The 20,450-nt window shown below is 55.5% G+C and overlaps 2 protein-coding genes across 3 annotated transcripts in view; one reads left to right on the forward strand and one right to left on the reverse strand.

The window, feature by feature from the left end:
• The window catches only part of Mark4 (microtubule affinity regulating kinase 4), a 31,906-nt gene extending 27,436 nt beyond the window's left edge, over positions 1-4,470 (reverse strand). Inside the window, exon 1 of one of the 2 annotated variants that reach the window (XM_051162528.1) lies at positions 4,251-4,470. In XM_051162528.1, coding sequence (XP_051018485.1) covers positions 4,251-4,301 — 51 coding nt within the window. In that variant the 5' untranslated portion in view covers positions 4,302-4,470. The remainder of the gene's footprint in view (positions 1-4,250) is intronic. The other variant, XM_051162529.1, reaches the window with a different exon arrangement.
• Positions 4,471-8,763: 4,293 nt separating this feature from the next.
• Positions 8,764-20,450, forward strand: part of Exoc3l2 (exocyst complex component 3 like 2) — a 31,669-nt gene continuing 19,982 nt past the window's right edge. Inside the window, exons 1-2 of the mRNA XM_051162530.1 lie at positions 8,764-8,987; positions 16,468-17,003. Of these exons, the coding sequence (XP_051018487.1) occupies positions 16,484-17,003 (520 nt within the window). The 5' untranslated portion in view covers positions 8,764-8,987; positions 16,468-16,483. The remainder of the gene's footprint in view (positions 8,988-16,467; positions 17,004-20,450) is intronic.

Here is a 20,450-nt window from a genome sequence, read left to right on the forward strand (position 1 = left end):
TCGGTAAAGCTAGATACTGTCATCTCAGCTAGACCGGCTGGCCAGCAAGTACCGGGCATCTGCCCATCTCTATGTGCCCCACGCCCCCACCCAGTGCTGGGCTTACAGGCATGTTCCACCATGCCCAGCTTTTATGTGGGTGCTTGAATCTGAACTCGGATCCTCATATCCACACAGTAAGAATTTTACCCAGTGAGCCATATCCCCATCCCACCTACCTTCGTAGCCCTCATTTTAATTTTAATTTTGAGATAAGGTCTTGCAAATTTAAAATCCTCCTGCCTCGGTTTTCTCGGGTAGCTCACCGGCTTACTCCACCACGCCCGCCTGCTTCCCACGTGGCTTTTACTAAGAGGGTGATACCATCGGCCAGGTCCTGTACAAACAGGCTCCTCACCTACACTCGGTTCCCAAGCAAGCCCAGTGAGGGAGGCCCTGCACCCCCACAGTCCAGGGAGAAACAAAGGCTGGGGTGGACAGGGGCCAGCCATGTTCACACAGCTTCCTCACTAGAGGAAAAGAGATGATGCCCATCAGGCAATCCGATTTTAAAATTCAAGGCCTGCCTGAACAACAGAGTGAATTCAAGGCCAGCCTGGATAACTCAGAGGGATCCTGCTTCAGTGACAAGCGAAGGAAATGAGAAGAAATAGTTCAGCAGTAGAGCCCCTGCCTAGAATCCCCCAGTGAGGGGCTGGGGGCGTGGCTCAGTGGTAGAGCCCCTGCCTAGAATCCCCCAGTGAGGGGCTGGGGGCGTGGCTCAGTGGTAGAGCTGCTGCCTAGAATCCCCCAGTGAGGGGCTGGGGGCGTGGCTCAGTGGTAGAGCCCCTGCCTAGAATCCCCCAGTGAGGGGCTGGGGTGTGGCTCAGTGGTAGAGCCCCTGCCTAGAATCCCCCAGTGAGGGGCTGGGGGCGTGGCTCAGTGGTAGAGCCCCTGCCTAGAATCCCCCAGTGAGGGGCTGGGGGCGTGGCTCAGTGGTAGAGCCCCTGCCTAGAATCCCCCAGTGAGGGGCTGGGGGCGTGGCTCAGTGGTAGAGCCGCTGCCTAGAATCCCCCAGTGAGGGGCTGTGGGCGTGGCTCAGTGGTAGAGTCCCTGCCTAGAGTACCCCAGTGAGGGGCTGTGGGCGTGGCTCAGTGGTAGAGTCCCTGCCTAGAGTACCCCAGTGAGAGGCTGTGGGCATGGCTCAGTGGTAGAGTCCCTGCCTAGAGTCCCCCAGTGAGGGGCTGGGGGCGTGGCTCAGGGGTAGAGCCTCTGCCTATCATGTGCAAGATCCTGGCTTTGACCCTCAGAACAGTGCTACGGATGTGGTGGACAGAGCCCTGGTCTACACAGTACAGTCTCTAGCATGGCCAGTAGAAAGAAAAAGACAACACGAGGCCGATGGTTCTGATTTCTACCACTGTCCCTGTTCATGCCACTCATACCCCGACTCCTGTGAGTCCAGCCATGGTGAGCATCATCCAGCCCAGCCTCTCAGAGGTTCCCCCAAGGGAATACAGCAGGTGGATGAGAAGGCCTGGGACTCCAGCCTAGGCTTTGGGCTCCTGAGTGCTGATCTTCCCAGATGCCATCGGCTGCGCTCACAGTTCAGGGCCCCGGAAGGGGCAGGCAGGTGGTAGCGATGGAAGATAAGTTCCCTGCCAAGCTTAGAGCCTGGAGAAGACTCCCTGTTGGGTGTTGCCAGGGGCCTTCCTCAGACTCAGGAAGGCCCGCCACTGTAGTCTGTTTGGCTAAGGGACCCCCTACAAGGGGATAGCTGGGACAAGGGGGTGACGAAATCCCCAGGGGTTAGGGGCAGAAGCTAAAATTGGCTAGCACCACCAGCTGGCCCGGATCCCTCCTGGCCAACCGACAGGCCGGTGCCTGGACACCATGCCTGTTGCTAGGGAACGCAGAGAAGCTGGCCCCTGCTCTCTGCAGCTCTAGAACTTGGGGCATAAGAGTGTGACCTTCTGTGGCTATCGCCTCAGTCACCATGTAGCAGAGTTGGGGTCTGCAACCTCAGACTGCAGGAGACAATGTGACACTCCAGACAAGACTCCTCATAGGCTGGAGTCAGAGAACAAAACTACCTATCCCAGCCAGCCAGGCATAGTGGCGCACGCCTTCAATCCCAGCACTCGGGAAGGCAGGGGCAGGCGGATCGCTGTGAGTTCGAGGCCAGCCTGGTCTACAGAACGAATCCAGGACAGCCAGAGCTACACAGAGGAACCCTGTCTCAAAAAACTAAAAGAGAAAAAACAAAAAGCAAACAAAACAAAACAAAACAAAACAACAAAAAAAAAAAACCTACCCATCCCAGTATCCCCACTATGCGCTCCCCACTACGCACCAACCATTGCAGGGAAGAAGAAAACCTGCTAGAAATCCAACTACTATACAGATTTGGAAACCAAGGCTTAGAGAGGCGAGGTCACTGGCCCGAGGGTCACACGGCAGTGGGATGTGGGTCTGAATTTTTCTGAACGATTAAGGTAGGAATAATCCCAGCACGTGACCCGAGGAAGTTCCTGTGCAGGAGGTGCCACCGTCAACCCGCTTACAAGGAAACTGAGGCTGAAGCAGGCTCTGCGAGCTTGCCTGACAACGAATGACATCTGTATTTGAGAACGCCTTGCCTTCTGACTCAGATCCAACAGCCATGAGCGCCGCCTTCACCCACATGTCTCCGGTAATTCTTTGCGGGACTCAAGACGTTACCCCACCACCACCACCACCACACACACACACACACACACACACACGTTCCAAGGCAGGAATCAGGCTCAGAGCCTGAAGACACAGTGCAATCTGGCACCTGGAGGCAGCATTCGAACCCAAGACCGGAGGAACTGGGTACCTCCCTGGGATGACTGGGGAACCAAAGTGGGTGGGTCTGGTTGAAACCTCCTCCTACTTGAAACCTGGGCCAGCGCGGGAGAGGAGCAAATCTGCAATATGCCTTAAGAGACACAGATAAGGGCCTCTGGTTGTACCCGGGGAGGCGGAGGCAGGGCGGATCTCTATGAGACCAAGGCCAACCAGGTCTGCGTGGAGTGGCTGTCTCAAAACAAAAAGTGTGCGCCTGGCCTCTGGGGTGAAGGTGGTGAGAGGGTGGCCGCGGAAGATCCCACATCTTAGCCGGAATGCATCAATAAGCTGGTTTCTAAGACACCTGGAGAGCTGTCAGAATTATGGGAAATGCAGGAGTGGGGGCATCCTGCCTGGGGCTGCTGTGAGAAAAAGAAACCTCCTGGATGTTGGTGGGGTACAGCCCCGGAGTCCCTGGATCAAGGGTTCCGGGCTCAGTAAACTCCCCATAAGTCAAGGCTAAAGGGCCCAGGCCCTCCCGGGAGGTCAAAGAAAGGTTTGGGGAGGGCAGGAAGCAAAGGAGAGGGGCTTCTTCCAGGAAGCCTAACCTCTAGCAGGAAAAGGGAGCTCCAGTTAGCGGGAGGTGTGAGGAGGGGGGTTGAAGTGAGGCTGGGGCAGGCTCAGGAGGAGGTCAGAGTCAGCCTCGTCAGGGGCCTGGAACCCCAGCCTGGGATGGGAGCCCTCAGGTTGGAAACCAAGGCTTCCCGTAAAAGGGCCATAAGTGTCTGGGTCGCATCTGGAGGACCCCAGAGGCGCCAGTGATCCAAGGACAGGAGAGGCTGGTACAGCTGGGCCAGGCCGGGGAGTGCAGACACCTTGAACGAAGCGGGCAGGGCCCTGGGCCCAGGTGCCATTTGGCTTCCTGGGGGAGGCGGCTCGCGGGAGCCTCAGGCGGATCTGGGGACTGGCCAGGGGTGGCAGGAGGGGGGAGCCAGCACCCCGACTCTGCAGGAGGCAGGGAGGGCAGCAGGGCCAGGCTGAGTGTCGGGCCTTGCTGGAGAGGGAGCCAGGGCTGCGCCTCGGAGGAGCAGGGACTGTGCCATCCGGGAAGGGTCGAGCCCAGACTGCGGGCGAGCAGGGGGGGGGGGGGGGGTCAGACCGGGCAAGCCGGGGAAGGGAGGGGCTGCCGGCGGGCAGGGGAGGGGTCTTCCTGTAGGGAAGAGACCCGGCGGAAGCAAGCACTCTGCAGAGGGACAAGAGAAGGGTCCTAAGGCAGGGGCGCCCCTAGGGGTCGGGCTGGGCTGGGGCTGCGGGGAGGAGAGAGCAGAGAGGCCTCAAAGTCATGGGCTCTGGAGCCCGGAAAGGAGTCAAGACTGGCAGAGCCAGTGGCCCGGGAGGGGTCGAGGGGGTTCTGTGGCTGGACCAAGGTAGGGGTTCCCAAGGGGCTGGGCCCCACTCACCGTGTCCGAGTTCCGATCGTTGCCCGGGGCCAGCGCCGTCCTCGAAGACATCTTCTCTGGGGTCCCAGGAGGGAAGGGGACAGGGGTGGCCGGGTTGGGGGGGGTGGGGATCCCGGGGTCCCCTCTTTTCCCCTCCCCCCCCAGCCGACCTGGGGACGCGAGCTCAAAAGCTTGGGCGCCGTGGACGCCCGAGTCCTCGCTGAGCGAGGGCAGGACGGGGTGGGGGGGTTGGGGGGATGGGGAGGGGAGAAGACACCGAGGGTCCTAGTGGCCCCCTGCAAGGGAAACCCGGGGCGCCATCTGGGCGGCGGGCAGACAGGAGGGTGCACGGGCGGGGGCCGGGGAGGGGGCGCGGAGCCGGCCCGGGCGGCGGCGGAGGGAGGCGACCGAGGGGCCGGGGAGGAAGGGACGTCAGGGGGGGGGGGCGGGGGGGGAGGGGCTCGCGCAGACCCCGCCCCCTGCCGCCAGCTCTTAAAGGCACAGGCCTGGGCTGGCTCTGGGGTCCTGGGGGCGGAGGCAGGTCTGGGCGCGCCTGTGTTCAGCAAGTTCTCACAGGAGAACGGGAGTCACGGGCTGAGAGATGCTGCTGAGCAGGAGAGCCGAGGGAGATGTTGAGAGATGGGAGAGACACACAGACACAGGGACACACCACAGACACGAGGTGGGAAGTAGCAGAGTGACAAAGAGGGGCAGAGAAGCCAAGGACAGTGACACAAAAGGACGGAGGACAGAAAGGGGACAGAGAGAGGGAGAGAGATGGGGGGGCGGGGAGGGAAGAGAGAGAAAGAGAGAGAGACCCAGGCGTCAAAGTGGAGGAGGGAGGGAACGAAAGAGACAAAGAGGAACTCAAGGAGTTGAGATCTGCGGGGAAAAAAAGAATAAAGAATGACAGAGACAGAGAGAGACAAAGAGACAGAGAGAAAGACAAAGAGCCAGACAGCGAGTCTGGCTATGCGCCTGTCATCCCGAGACACGCAGGAGGTTGAGTTAAGTGGATTGCTGTGAGTTCGAGACCAGCCGTGAGTTCGAGACCAGCCAAGAGTACACAGCAAGCCTCTGGCTCAGAAAACAAGACAAAATTGAAGCCAGGCCCCTGGGTGAGGAGGATCAGGAGTTTAAGGTCGTCCTGAGCTTCAGGGGCAGAGGGTTAATGCCTGGCAGCGCTTTCTGGTCTCACTTTCCCAGCCGGTTCCATGAAGGGGAAGACGCCTTGCTTGCTTCCCCCTGGCTGGCTGGCAGCCCAAACAGGTGTTGGCTTGCAGGGGCAAACAGATCAGAGAGAGTGAGGGCTGTGCCTGAGGTCACAGGCCCCCCACTGCACCCCCTCCACCCGTGGGATGAAAGGAAGGGGGTTTTGCATAATCCTGGTCCAAAGCCAGGTGCCCCTAGGGTAGGTAGGTCTCCGTCTAGCTGTCTTTGAAAAGAAAACAAAAACAAACAAACAACAACAATTAAAAAAAAAAAAAAAAGAAAACCTCTAAGCCTCAGTTTTTCTTTGTGAAAAATTAGATGTAACAGCCCGGCATGGTGGGGCACGCCTTTAATCCCAGCCCTCCGGAGGCAGAGGCAGGTGGATCGATGTGAGTTCGAGGCCAGCCTGGTCTACAAAGTGAGTCCAGGACAGCCAAGGCTACACAGAGATACGCACATGGAGGCTCACAAACGTCTGTGACTCCAGTTCCAGGCACTCTGACGCCCTCTTCTGGCAACCCTCGGCATTGCACACATGTGGTGCACAGACAGACAGACACACAGACACACAGAGGCAGAACACCACATGAAATATATAAGCTATAAAAGCAAAGATCCATAACGACAGTTACATTTGAACAGCTGATTAATTTTTTTGGGGGGGGACGTGTGTGTGGAGGTGAGAGGACAAGTTCCGGAAGCCCCCACCTCCACCCCAGGATCAAACGTGGGTCTTCAGTCTTAAAGACAAGCATCTTCACCCGTCGCACCAGCCCTATGTATATATTGATTTTTGAGACTGGGCATCTTGTAACCCAAGCAGTTTTTGTGCCACTGAGGTTGTCCTTGATGCTCCTGCCTCCACCTCAGGGTGTGTTGAGGTGTGTGAGCACTGCACCCAGTTACCCAGTTTTAGCTCTGGGAGTTGTTAATTGTTCTTTTCTTTTGTTTTAACTGGAGAGGGAGAGAGAGGGAGAGAGAGAGAGAGAGAGAGAGAGAGAGAGAGAGAGAGAGAGAGAGAGAGAGTGAGTCTCTGCTATCACTCAGTCAGATCCCACATTTGGGGAAACTGAGGGGTCAGCAATCCCCGGAGATCCACCTTTGCCGTGGTGCTAACTTCCCTGTCAGGTAAGTATTGTTTGATTTTTAAGACAGGGTCTCCTTCTGTAGCCCAGGCGGACCTTGAACTTCAGGTCACCAAATCAAACTGCATACATAAATAAAACGCTGCGACCCAAGCATGGTAACACACACGTTAGGCATCCCAGCACTTGGGAGGCAGAAGTGTGCAGATCTCTGAGTTCGAGTCCAGCCTGGTATACACAGAGAGTTCCTGGGTAGCCTGTTCTCGAATAAATAAAAGTGGGGACTCGAGAACATTAAGGGAGGAGCTCTGCGTGGGTTTCTAAGAGCTTTGTGGCCACAGAGGGTTGTTCAGGGTAAGATGGTGTCCCTGAGGTGGAATGGGGTGCTGAGTACCCCCGTAAAGCCGTCCCTGGTCCAGCTCTGACAGATGCAGTACTCACATCCACCACGAGGGGGCAGAAGGTGGTCTCCCCATTCACTCAGGGTCTTTCTGTTCCGCTTTCCAATCCCTCCCAAATATGGGACGACTGAGGCTTAAGACGTGGATGAAGCTTGAAAAGGTTACACTTAGTAAAATGAGCTGGACACAAAAGGTCACGCCGTACAATTTTATTCTTACAAAATGTTCGGCGGTGGGGTGAGGTGAGTGGGTGGGGGGCACTCTGCCTAGAAACACAAGCCCTACCCTGCTTTCCCCAGACTTTGGTGGAGGCAGAGGGAGGCCTGCCAGGGCTCTCTTCAACGTGCTGGAGATGTCCTGGATTCAGATGCTGGCGCTTTCTGTTACAACCCTGTGAGTGCACCAGGACCCAGGAAATTGCAAGACATAAAAATGTGACTTTGGGGCGCAGCGGTTAAGAGCACAGGCTGCTCTTGCAGAGGACCGGGGGCTCAATTCTCAGTACCCATACTTGGGTGGATAACCGATTACCTGTAACTCCAGTTCCAGAGGAAATGACTCCTAGTTTATTTGGGCACTGCATGCGTGTGATGCACGGACATGCATACATGTAGTCACTCACACGCATAAAATAAATTATACTTAAAAAAAAAAAAAAGGCAGGCTGGGCGGTGGTGGCGCATGCCTTTAATCCCAGCACTCGGGAGGCAGAGGCAGGCGGATCGCTGTGAGTTCGAGGCCAGCCTGGTCTACAAAGTGAGTCCAGGATGGCCAAGGCTACACAGAGAAACCCTGTCTCGAAAAAAAAAAACAAAAAAACAAAAACAAAACAAAAAAAGAAACCCTGTCTCAAAAAAAAAAAAAAAGAAAAGAAAAGAAAAGAAAAAAGAAAAGAAAAAGAAACAAAACAAAACAATACAAAAGGTCAGATTGACCACATCGGAGTGGGAGAGATGGGAAATCTGTAAAGGAGACAGATATGGATTGGGAAACAGTACCACGGTTGAGCACGTGACCAGCGTGCTCAGGGCCCTGAGTTCAATTCCCCAGCGCCCATACACACATACAAAGAAGGGTAGGGATGGCGGCACATTCCTTCAATCCCAGCATTTAGGAGGCAGGATCTTTGTAAGCTTCAGGCAGGCTGGGCTACATAATAAGACAGATGCATTTGAGTACATCTGGCCCACAGCTGGACCAGAAGAGGAGTGATATAACCAGAGTTCAGAGGCTTTTAGGCATAGAGAATTACTTGTTTGTTTGTTTATTTTGGAGACAGAGTTTTTCTGTGTGGCTCTGGCTGTCCTGGAACTCTGTAGACCAGGCTGGCTTCGAACTCAGAGATCCTGCCCACCCCTGCCTGCTCCATCACCTCCTGACTTTTTTTGGGGGAGGGTTTCGAGACAGGGTTTCTCTGTGTAGCCTTGGCTGTCCTAAACTCACTTTGTAGACCAATCTGGCCTCGAACTCACAGCGATCCACCTGCCTCTGTCTCCCGAGTGCTGGGATTAAAGGCGTGTGCCACCATGCCCGGTCTCCTCCTGACATTTTTAAAGCCATGCTTGGGCCATCCCACTTGCTCCCCAGGCCCAGCCTTTGGGGCCAGTGGAATTTTCTTTGAGTCCTGTCCCCCTCTTGAGACCCTATCCACACTTCCATTACTCTGGAGTTTAGCTGCGGGCCCCTGTCCAGCTCAGAGAGTCTCCCCTGGGTACACAGGATGATGTTGTTACCTTGAGAGGCGTGAAAAGCAGGCAGGAGGGCGGGCAGATTCCGGCAAAGCTGGGAGGGGGGGGAGGAGGCCTGCAAGGGTGGGGACAGGGGCCTGTGGCCCTTGTCACAGCAGGGCCCAACCACAGCCTGGCCTAGAAGGGCAGACAGATAAGAGGACCTTCCAGCCCCTGGCCCCAGAGAGGGAGGGGCTTCCTGACAGGAAATTGTCCTCCTCCAAACCCCCGCCCCCCCCCCCAGATCCTAGCTCTCAGCAGTCCTGGCCCAAGTAGTCTGGGGACTGGACAGCAAGAGAGGACAGAGGGACAGTCCCGGACAGAAGACAGAAGGTGAGTGTCTAGGGGTAAAGAATGCGTGCCCCCAAGTTCTTTCCAGGAAGGAGAGGGGGGAATCATAAAAACCCAGAATCCTGAAGGCAGGAGGGCTGGGTGGGCAGAGGGCGGTTGAAGGCTGAGTCTGGTGGGTGCTGCGGGGAGAGGCAGAAAGACACAGAGCAGGGGAGGCCTGGAGGGCTCTGGGTTCCCAAGAGGAAGGACTTGTCGAGATCTGGGGGACCACTCTCAGAGGACGGGAGATGGGGATATTAGGTCTGATGCACTCTGGCACGCTGCTGCTGGAAGCACGTCGGGCATCCAGCGCTTGCTGCCTCCCTCCCGCGAGATGGCAAGACGAGGGTCCCGGCAACAGAAAGTCAGGCTGCAGGGGTTGGTTCACAAATGCAATTCCAGCACTAGGGAGGCTGAGGCAGGAGGCTGGCCAGTTTGAACAAACTTGGGTTACACATTGAGTCTCTGTCTGAATAAATAGATAGGTAGGGTAGGTACGTAGGTAACGGCTGTCCAGATGGCTCAGCAGGGAGAGGTGCTTGCTGCTCCTGAGGAAAAGGATATTTCATCCCCAAGACCCATAAGGCGGAAAGTGAGGACTCAGTGTTGCAAGTTTACACCTTACCTTCTCCACACACAGACCATGGCACTGTGCGCCCCTCACACAAAATTAATTAGCTAATTAATTAATTTTAATTAAAAAAGAAAAGCTGGGCGTGGTGGCGCACATCTTTAATCCTAGCACTCAGGAGGCAGAGGCAGGTGGGTCACTGTGAGTTCGAGGCCAGCCTGGTCCACAAAGGGAGTCCAGGACAGCCAAGGCTACATAGAGAAACCCTGTCTCAAAAAACCAAAAAAGAAAAAGAAGAAGAAGAAAAAAAAGAAAAGAGTGAGCCAGGAAGACTAGGATTCAGGCTGTCCCTACTGGTGATGGGATCAAGGTCTGCTATGTGGGTGTCAGTTCGAGTCAGGATTAGTTCCCGTTAGATGACCTTGGTGGGCGCTTAAAAAAACCAAAAAACCAAAACAAAAGGGTTTTTTCAGCCTGGCAGTGGTGGCGCAGCACACCGTTAACCCCAGCACTCAGGTGGTAAAGGAAGACGAATCTCTGAGTTTGAGGGCAGCCTCGTTTACAGAGTGAAGTCCAGGACAGCCAGCGCTACACAGAGAGAAGCCCTGTCTCCAACTACACCCCCACACACACACACACACCCGCCGCCCCGTGCGTGCGGGGTGGGGGTAAGGTGGAGAAAAGAAAAGAAAAAGAAAAAAGAAAGAGAAAAGAAAAGAACATTCCCACAGGGTCTTATGTACCCCGGGACGGCCGCAAACTGCTATATGCTCAAGGATGCTATTGATGCTTTGGTCCTCCCCTCCTTCTCCAGAGCAGCTGGATTATAGGCCTGTGCCACCCCACCCCACCCCCTCCCACCCCGTTGCCCAGTTGTGGGTTGGGAAGCTGGGGTTTCATGCAAGACAGACAAGCACTCTACCAACTGAGCTACATTCCCCAGCCTTGGCAGAGTGCCCAGTTGACCTCCCCGGAGTTGCCAGGATTAAAGACATGCTCGTAACTGTACCGGGTTTGCGGGTTTGTCTGTACGCAGGGTCTCACTAAACAAACCAGTCCTCAGAAATCTCAAAAGCATCTGGTCTTGTGGGGGCGTGGTGGCGCACGCCTTTAATTCCAGCACTCTGGAGGCAGAGGCAGGTGGATCGCTGTGAGTTCGAGGCCAGCCTGGTCTACAAAGTAAGTCCAGGACAGCCAAGGCTACACAGAGAAACCCTGTCTCGGAGGTTGGGGTGGGGAGGGAGAAAGCATCTGGTCGGTCCTCCCTCCCCAACCTCCCGGGCGGGCACTGGGATTACAGGAGGCTGTGGCACTGCACCCAGCTCCTTGCGAGGCGCGGCGGGGGTGGGGGGTTGGGTTTTGCTTATGGGGGCGTCAGGCTCTGTAACACGGGTCAGGGTTACTCAGGAGGGTTTGGGGAAAGGCTGGCAGCGAGGAAGAGGAGGAGGGGCCGGGAGAGGGAAGCGCTTGGTGGCCTAGACATCCTGCGGAGGCTGGGGGCTTGAACGAGGGAGGCTCGGAAGTGAGTCAGGGGCCTGGGCACCGGGAGGCAGCAGAGGGCGTTGGAGGGGGCAGGATGTGGGAGCCAGGTTGCAGAGGGAGGTGTCGGAGCCAGGAAGGGGAAAAAGGTGGGGCGGGGAGGAGTGTTGGGGGTAAGCGCTGCTGCCAGTTTGGGAGTGTGCTGGGAATATGTTGGGACTAGCTTGAGGAGTTACTGGAGGCAGGTTTGGGGGGGAGGGTGGTCAGACCCATTGGGTGAGCGGCAGATAAAGTCGGGGCATGCCTGGATTCCGTTGGAACCAGCAGTTACACAGAGGTCAGGGTACAATTTTCAGCACTCCGTTCACTCCTTCTATTCTATGGGTCCCACCCCACCCACGGCCCCCAAGGATCAAACTCAGGTTGTTAGGCTTGGTGGCAAATGCCCCTGACCACTGAGCCACCCCGCTGCCCTACCCACCCCACCTCCAGCCATTTTGCGGTGAGGCCTGCGGAGCCTTCCAGAAGAGAGAAGACTAATAAATAGGTGTGTGCGTGCATGGGGGTGTGTGCACCGTTTTTACACCACCGTGGGGGCTCCAAAGCAAGGCGTTGCTATGGAGACTGCCTCACTGGGGATAGGGACCACGGAGACTGGAGGGAGGTTTCTTGACAGCGGTGTGTCTAGAAACAGAGAGGCTAAGAGGCAGCCTTAGAGTCTGGAACGCAGGAAGACGCTCCCCGTCCTGTGAGAACCAACACTTTTACCCTCGGCCTCAGCCTCTCTCCAAGGCGTCCAGTCCTGTCCAGTCTTCCCTTCACGTACTTGCTCAGTTCAAAACTAGACCTATGGGTCTAGCCCACCAGGAGAAAAATCGGAATATTACGCAACCCTTAAAAATAAGTGAACCAAGCTGGTCTCGGGGCGCACACCTGTAATCCCAGCACTCAGGGAGGCAGAGGCAGGCGGATCGCTGTGAGTTCAAGGCCAGCCTGGGCTACGAAGTGAGTCCAGGACAGTCAAGGCTACACAGAGAAACCCTGCCTTGAGAGAGGAAAAAAACAGAGTGAACCAGAGAAGCTGCAGCTGCATCTTGGTTAAGGTCATGCGTTCATGACATAAGGAAATGAAAAAGCAAGCGCTAAATAGCAAGATATTTCTGTTTTTTGTTTTTGATTTTGATTTTTGGTTTTGGTTTTCCAAGACAGGCTTACTCTGTGTAGCCTTGGCTGTCTTGGACTCACTTTGTAGACCAGGCTGGCCTCAAACTTACCTCTGCCTCCCGAGTGCTGGGATTAAAGGCATGTACCACCACCGCCCAGCTTGTTTTTGGTTTTAATTAATTAATTTTCTTTCTTTTTTTAGTTTATCGAGACAAGGTTTCCTTGTGTAGCCTTGGCTGTCAAGGACTCCCTTAGTAGACCAGGCTGGCCTCGAACTCACAGTGATCTGCCTGCCTCTGCCTCCCTGAGTGCTGGGATTAAAGGCGTGCGCCACCACGCCCAGCGTTGTTGTTGTTTTAACCTTACGTGTATGCACACCACTCCCCTGTCTGGTACCCAAAGGGGCCAAAATAGGGGTGCTGGGTCTCCTCCTTTTCGATGGTTTGAGATGGTTGGGAGCTGTCATGAGGGTGTTGAGACTCGAACTCAGGTCCTCAGCCAGTACTCTTGCCCACTGAGCAGGCTCTGCAGCCTCCAGCTTTTGTTGTTTTGTGAGGCACCGTCTCGCTCTGCCTCCCAGGCTGTCCTGGCACTCACTCCAACATCTAGGCTGGCTTTGAACTCGGGGTGACGCTCTCACCTCGGCTTTCTGAGCTCTGAGGCTACACACGTGAGCTATCACACCAGAACATTAATTTTGTTTTTAATACTTTTCTAAATGTTCTGAGTTCCTTCCCCCCCCCCCCAATGCTGGGGTGGAACCCGGGGAGTCTGGCATGCCAGGAAAGAGCTCTTCCACTCAGCCACATTCCTTACTCTGGACGTATGCATTTTATTTATTTATTTTTTCTTTTCTTTTCCATTTTTTGAAACGGAGTCTATATAGGGAGTCCCTGGCTGGCTGGAACTCGCTATGTAGACCAGGGTAGCCTCAAGCTCACAGAGATCTGCCTCTGCCATCCTCCTTGACCTGAAGGGTGCATTTTACAAACAACCAAACGAACCAACCAACCAACAAACAAAGATAAACAGGGGTGGGGGTGGGGGTGAGGTTGGAGGGCTCTGAGAGGCCACAGCCAGTAGAGGCACTTGACACTAAGCGCTAAGCCTGCCGACCTGAGTTCAATCCCTGGGACCCACAATAGAAGGAGAGAACTGATGCCCTGCAGCCGTGGTGGCGCACGCCTTTAATCCCAGTACTCGGGAGGCAGAGGCAGTACTGTGAGTTCGAGGCCAGCCTGGTCTACAAAGCAACTCCAAGACAGCCAAGGCTACACAGAAACCCTGTCTCAAACAAACAAACAAAACCCAAAAAGTAGGAGGCGAGAACTGGTGATTACAATTGTCCTTTGACCTTCTTATAAGTGCTGTGGCATTCTAGTGACCCCCCCCACCCCCCCACCCCCCCCCCCCCCCCCCACACACACAGAGTACTGATAAAGCTAAAATGATGACACAACACTGAGATATATCTTAGTGGTGGAATGTGGGCCCAGCCTTCCCCAGGCTCCTGAATTCTATATGCACAATACTGAACAATCAGAATGTCTCCATAGCTCCCCAGTGCCCTTGGGAAACAATCCAAGTCCCTTGTCACAGACTTCAGGTCCCGTGTGGCCTGCTCCTCATGCCCTCCCCCACCCACAAGGAATGAACTGTCTGCCTCCTTCCTTCCTTTGCTTCCTGTTAGCACCCATTCCAGAGGGCCTGACCCCTGCTCTGAGTCAGGGACACTGGAAGGACCGACACGGGCCTGGCCCTGCCCTTGCCAGGCACTCAGTCCAGATGCAGACCTGTCCCCCAGACAGGGACAGTCACAGAGAGAACCTTAGGGAACCTCGGGGTTACAGGAGCCCCAAGAGTCAGGAGAGCTTCCTGGAGGAGGCAGCCTTGGGTCAGAGACTCAGAGAAAACAGACCCAGGAGACATATTAGCTCCAGTGAGCTGTATTGCCAACTGGCCCCTGGCCCTGAGCTTTGTATCACAGGCTCTGGGAAGCTATGGAGAAGGTTCGGGAGAGGAAGTGTCATGTTGGTGCTCCTGTGACGTCTTCAAAGCTGAGACACAAGAGTGAAGAATCTGACAGGGCATGGTGGCGCAATCCTGAAATCTGGGAAGTACAGGCAGGAGCATGGGAATTCAAGGCTAGCCTGGGCTACATAAGTCTGCCTCCAAACTTAAAATAAGTTCACAGCTGTAGTCACAGTCCGAGGCAGGAGGATCGCCTCAAGTTTGAGGTCATCCTAAGCTACATAAGGAGGCTCATGCCAGCCTGTACTGCAGGCTGAAAAACAAACAAACAAAAAACAGGAGTCTGGAGCCAGGTGTGTGATGGCACACGCCTTTAATCCCAGCACTAGGGAGTTCGAGGCAGGTGGATCTCAGTGAGTTCGAGGCCAGCCTGGTCTACACAGTGAGTTCCAGGACATCCAGAGCCATTACACAGAGAAAACCTGTTTTGAAAGACAAAACCAAAACCAAAACCAAACCAAACAAACAAAAAACAAAACAACAACAAAAACAGAGTATGGGGCAGAGCAGTGGTCATATGTTCCAACTGTGAGGGGTGTATAGGGAGGGACAAAGGACCACAGAGGGACGGGACTCAGTGCAGTGTGAACCCTGTGAGGGCAAGACTTGGTCTAACTTAGTTACAGCTGTATCCCCACTGCCTGCATAGAGCGGATCCCAGACCAAGTAAATTTCTTGCTTTTTGGCAGTGTTGAAAATCACACCCCGAGCCTTGCATGCTGGGCAGGGGCTCTACCACTGAGCCACGCCCCCAGCCCCTCACTGGGGGATTCTAGGCAGGGGCTCTACCACTGAGCCACGCCCTCAGCCCCTCACTGGGGGATTCTAGGCAGGGGCTCTACCACTGAGCCACGTCCCCCAGCCCCTCACTGGGGATTCTAGGCAGGGGCTCTACCACTGAGCCACACCCCTAGCCCCTCACTGGGGGATTCTAGGCAGGGGCTCTACCACTGAGTCACACCCCTAGCTCCTCACTGGGGGATTCTAGGCAGGGGCTCTACCACTGAGCCACGCCCCCAGCCCCTCACTGGGGGATTCTAGGCAGAGGCTCTACCACTGAGCCACGCCCCTAGCCCCTCACTGGGGGATTCTAGGCAGGGGCTCTACCACTGAGCCACGCCCCCAGCCCCTCACTGGGGGATTCTAGGCAGGGGCTCTACCACTGAGCCATGCCCCCAGCTCCTCACTGGGGGATTCTAGGCAGGGGCTCTACCACTGAGCCACGCCCCCAGCCCCTCACTGGGGGATTCTAGGCAGGGGCTCCACCACTGAGCCACGCCCCCAGCTCCTCACTGGGGGATTCTAGGCAGGGGCTCTACCACTGAGCCACGCCCCCAGCCCCTCACTGGGGGATTCTAGGCAGGGGCTCCACCACTGAGCCACGCCCCCAGCTCCTCACTGGGGGATTCTAGGCAGGGGCTCTACCACTGAGCCACGCCCCCAGCCCCTCACTGGGGGATTTTTGGCAGGGGCTCAACCACTGAGCCACGCCCCCAGCCCCTCACTGGGGGATTTTTGGCAGGGGCTCTACCACTGAGCCACGCCCCCAGCTCCTCACTGGGGGATTCTAGGCAGGGGCTCCACCACTGAGCCACGCCCCCAGTTCCTCACTGGGGGATTTTTGGCAGGGGCTCAACCACTGAGCCACGCCCCCAGCCCCTCACTGGGGGATTTTTGGCAGGGGCTCTACCACTGAGCCACGCCCCCAGCCCCTCACTGGGGGATTTTTGGCAGGGGCTCAACCACTGAGCCAAACCTCCATCTTTTTTTTTTCCTCCTTCATAGTCCTTGTTTGTTGTCTGTTTGTTTTGGGGTAGGGTTTTATCTAGTCTTACTGGCCTTCTGTAGGCCATGCTGTGAAACAGGTGTCTACTCCTGCCTCCACCTCCGCAGTATTGGGATTGCAGAGGTTTACTGGGACACCCAGCTCTGTCTTCATTGTTTTGAGATCCAGTGTCATCAGGCATCCCTGGCTTGCCTGAAACTCTTCAATTCTCCTGCCTTAGCCCCATATGCTGGAATTAAGGGTGTGCCAGGATGCCTGGTTTACAGCCTCTAATGTTTTTAAATGTGGAGACCTGTGCTTAGCACCTTTAAATCATAGTCCTTGGCAAATAGGGACATTGTCACCAACACCATTTTGGCCCACCATCACCATCATTTTTATTATTATTATTATTATTATTATTATTATTATTATTATTATTATTATTATTATTATTATTATTATTATTCCAGGTGCCAGCCTGTCAAAATGCCAATCCTAAAGAGCCTGGGAGTGGGAGACCCTAAGGTACCCCGGGCAGGAACTCTGCCCCTGCGGTCCTCTCGCAATCCTTTTGAAGATGTTCCAACGCTGGAAGAAGAGGCAGGGGAGCTGGGGACACTGCCCAATGGGACCTCGTGCCGCCGCCGGGCCACACTGGAGAAACTGGCCGGTCTGGCCCCCTTCCGGCTGGGCTGGACCTCGGGCCGGAGGGCAGGGAGCCCCGGGGACGGGCAAGGCCGCTCTTTCTTGGGCCGTGTGCTGGCACCGGGCCTACGGAGGAGCTCAGCAGATTTCGGCCTCCTGACCCGGTTTCAGGGGTTCCGAACCCATGGCGATGAGGAGTCAACGGGGGAAGCTGCTCGGAGGCTGGCCTTCCTGAAACTCGGGCGTGGGCCCAAGCCCCGGCGGGCATCCCTGGCGGAGAGGCTGGTACCTGCAGGTGAGGCGGCCCCTGAGCCCCCACCCAAAGTCCCGGAGCCCCCAAAGATGAAGGAACCACTGTCAGGTGAGTGGAAGACTTGTGATGCAGAGCGGGGCTGTGGGGGAGGGCTCACTGTTGTATTCATCAATCCTGGGGTCCCCCACCCCGTGTTTCTACTGAGTGTCATGAGTTGTAGAAAGAGGAAATGGAGTCCACAGAGTTTTCCTGTGACGGGGTCGGATGGGGTAGGGGGTGGAGGGGGGAGAGAGAGAGAGAGGAAGAAGAGAAGAGAAGGCGGGGGAGGGAGGGAAGGTCCACATTCCCCAATACACAGCAAACACACATATTCAGTGTAATATGCGCACGTCTTTGATCCCAGCAGAGGCAGAGGCAGGCAGATCTCTGTGAGTGAGTTCGAGGCCAACCTGGTCTACAGAGTGAGTTCCAGGACAGCCAGGGCTACACAGAGGAAACCCTGTCTCGAACTGACCAAAAGAAAAAAAAGAAAGAAAGAAATCACATAAACAAAGGAAGAGGGAGAGAGAAAAAAAAAAGAAAGGAAAGGGGCTAGTGCGCTGGGTTAGCTGATGACGATGATCTGGTAGAAGGAGAGATCTGGCTGTCCAGGTTGACTTCTGCCTCCCACATACGTGTCAGCAGCAACCACAGAGGCCATTGTCAACCTCTCGTGTCTTACAACAAAAGAAACCCCAGCTAGCATGACCCACAGTTCCTGAACTCAGAGCCGACCCGGGTCCTCCCTACCCTAGCCTCAAACAGCCTGGCCCTGAGCTCCGCCCCTCCCAGGCCCCGCCCCCGCCCCGCCCCCACCCCAGCCCTAGCTCAGGCTGAACAGCCTCATCCTGACCTCTTCTTCTCCGAATCTCATCTCCAGCCTGCACCTACACCTCAATGTCACGTCCAGGATGCTTTTCAAAAGCACCCACCCCTAGCCACTCGGCCCTAAGTCCCACAGCACCTGGGTTACTTCCTGTGGTCTCCTAGGTGCCTTGGACAGTAGAGACAGTTGGTGCCCGGGCTGTGCCCAACAGACAGCGTGCAGGGAACCCTTCCATGCCTCTTTCCAGCTCTGGCTGGCTGCTGGGAATCTGGGCGCCTTGAAATTGTAGACTTGTTATTCCAATCTTGCATCCTGGTGTGGGACTGTCTCATTCCCTGCACCCCCCCTCCGGGCTTCCCCCCCCCCCGTGTGTGTGTGTGTGTGTGTGTGTGTCACACAACTTGCAAGAGTCAATTCTGTCTCTCCACTGTGTGGATCCGGGGATCGAACTCAATTTGCCAGGGTTGGTGTCAAGCCATTTTCCCAACCCTTGATTTCTTTCTCCTCCTCTTCCTCCTCTTCCTCCTCCTTCTCCTCCTCCCCTCTTCTTTTCGACACGACAGTGTCTATCCTGGACTCACTTTGTAGACTAGGCTGATCTCGAACTCACAGAAATCTGTCTGCCTCTGCCTCCCTGAGTACTGGGATTAAAGGCATGGGCCACGGGTCACCCGGCCCTTTCTTTTTGCAGTACAAGGGAGTGAAACCATGTTTTTCTATCCTTTTGTAGTTGGGGCTTTTTTGTTTTATTGTTTCTATTTTATGGGCTTGCCTACATGCATGTATGCATGTGCACCCCGTGTGTGCAGTGCCCCCAGAGTGCAAAAGAGGGTATTGGATCCCCTGGAATTGAAGTTACCGTTGGTTGCGAGCCACCAAGTGGGTGCTGGGAACCGAACCTGAGTCTTCTGGAAGAGCAGCCAGTGCTTTTTCTTTGGGAGGGGGGGTTTGTGACAGGGTTTCTCTGTGTAGCCTTAGCTGTCCTAGACTCACTTTGTAGACCAGGCTGGCCTCGAACTCACAGCGATCCGCCTGCCTCTGCCTCCCGAGTGCTGGGATTAAAGGCGTGCGCCGCCACCGCCGCCGCCACCACCACCCGCAGCCAGTGCTCTTAACCCAAGTGATCTTCTGGCCCCTGTATGGCTTTGAGAAGGTCTTACTGTGTAATCCTGGCTGGCTTGGAGCTCACAGTGTGACTGATGCTGGCTTTCAACTCAAGGGCGATCCTCCTGCCTCTGCCTTCTGAGTCCTGGGACTACAAGTGTCCCTCTTGGCTCGTTTTGGTTTTTTTGTTTTTGTTTTTGTTTTTGTTTTTTTATTTTGAGACAGGGTCTCATTTTGAGATAGCCTTGAACTTAGGTTTCCTTCTGCCTCAGCCTCCCCAGTGGACAATATTATTATATATCTGCCCCCGTCTTGTTCAATCGACAAATCCCAATGCTAAGCTTACTCCGATGCTAAAAATGTTCCCCCATCTCACCGTGCTTTCCTCTGAGTTTCCCCCAAACTCCATTCTCCCTAGCCCTGTGCCAACCACCTCCACCCCCACCCCCTTAGTCTCAGCCCCACCCCCACTTCATGCTTCAGAGTCAGGGGTAGGGGGTGGGGGTGGGGGAACCTCTCGGCAGCCTCTTCTGTCCTCCGATGCCCTCCACATCCTGGAGAGAGGCTATTTCAGCCCTGTCTCCCTGGGGACTGGGAGGGCACTGCCGAGAGGTGAGGAGGGGGTGACTGGAGCCCCCGCCTTCTGGAAACGGATGGGCAGAAATAGCGCTGCGCAGGAAATAGCTTCTCTGCCAGGGAGGAAGCGGGTGGGGGGGGGAGGTGTTGAGGGTAACTCTTGGCCAACGGGACCCTCCTCCCTCTTGGCCTCCACTTAAGGCTTCTCTTTCCTGACTCCCATTCTGCAGTGAGTCCTCCCACTGTAGAGCAGTCTACATCAAAGACCCCATTTCTGCTCTGTTACTTACTCCCTGCACAGCCTGCCCCTTGGCCCCTGTCCTGCGGCCATCTCCAGCCTTTGCCTACCTGGCTCTGCGCACCCCTCTCTTACCCCCACAAGCAACACCCGACACCCTCCTCCGCATCCCAGCCCCTTCCTCCAACCCCAACATGTTTCCCTCTCTCTAAATTTCACACACCCCGAACACTCCTCCCTCCTGGCCACTTCTGTCCCCAGCCCCTTCCCCTAACTCTCTCATCTCCTGTTTCCGTCCTTATCAGAACTCCTGTCTGTGTAGCTCAGTCTAGGCTGGAGCTCAGAACCGTAGCCCAGGTACTCATGGCAATCCTCCTGCCTCAGCCTCCCAGTGCTAGGTTGTGACCACAGCACCCAGCTTTGCTGGGTCCCCCTCTTCTCACTCAGCATCTCTGTGGCCTCCTCCCCAAAGCTCCTGGCCCCAGTCCTCCCGAGCTCTACTGCCCCAACACCTTCCCTCACCTTGTTCCCTTCTGGGGTCTCACTGCTGACTTATTTATGTATTTGTTTATTATGTATACAGTGTTCTGCCTACATGTGTGCCTGCATACCAGAAGAAGGCACCAGATTTCATTATAGATGGTCATGAACCACCATGTGGTTGCTGGGAATTGAACTCAGGACCTCTGGAAGAGCAGACAGTGCTCTTAACCTCTGAGCCATCTCTCCAGCTCCTTTTTTCTTTTTCTTTTTTTAAGTTTATGTTTTGAAA

The sequence above is a fragment of the Acomys russatus genome, chromosome 19, assembly GCF_903995435.1.
Source record: "Acomys russatus chromosome 19, mAcoRus1.1, whole genome shotgun sequence".
Lineage (NCBI taxonomy): Eukaryota > Metazoa > Chordata > Mammalia > Rodentia > Muridae > Acomys > Acomys russatus.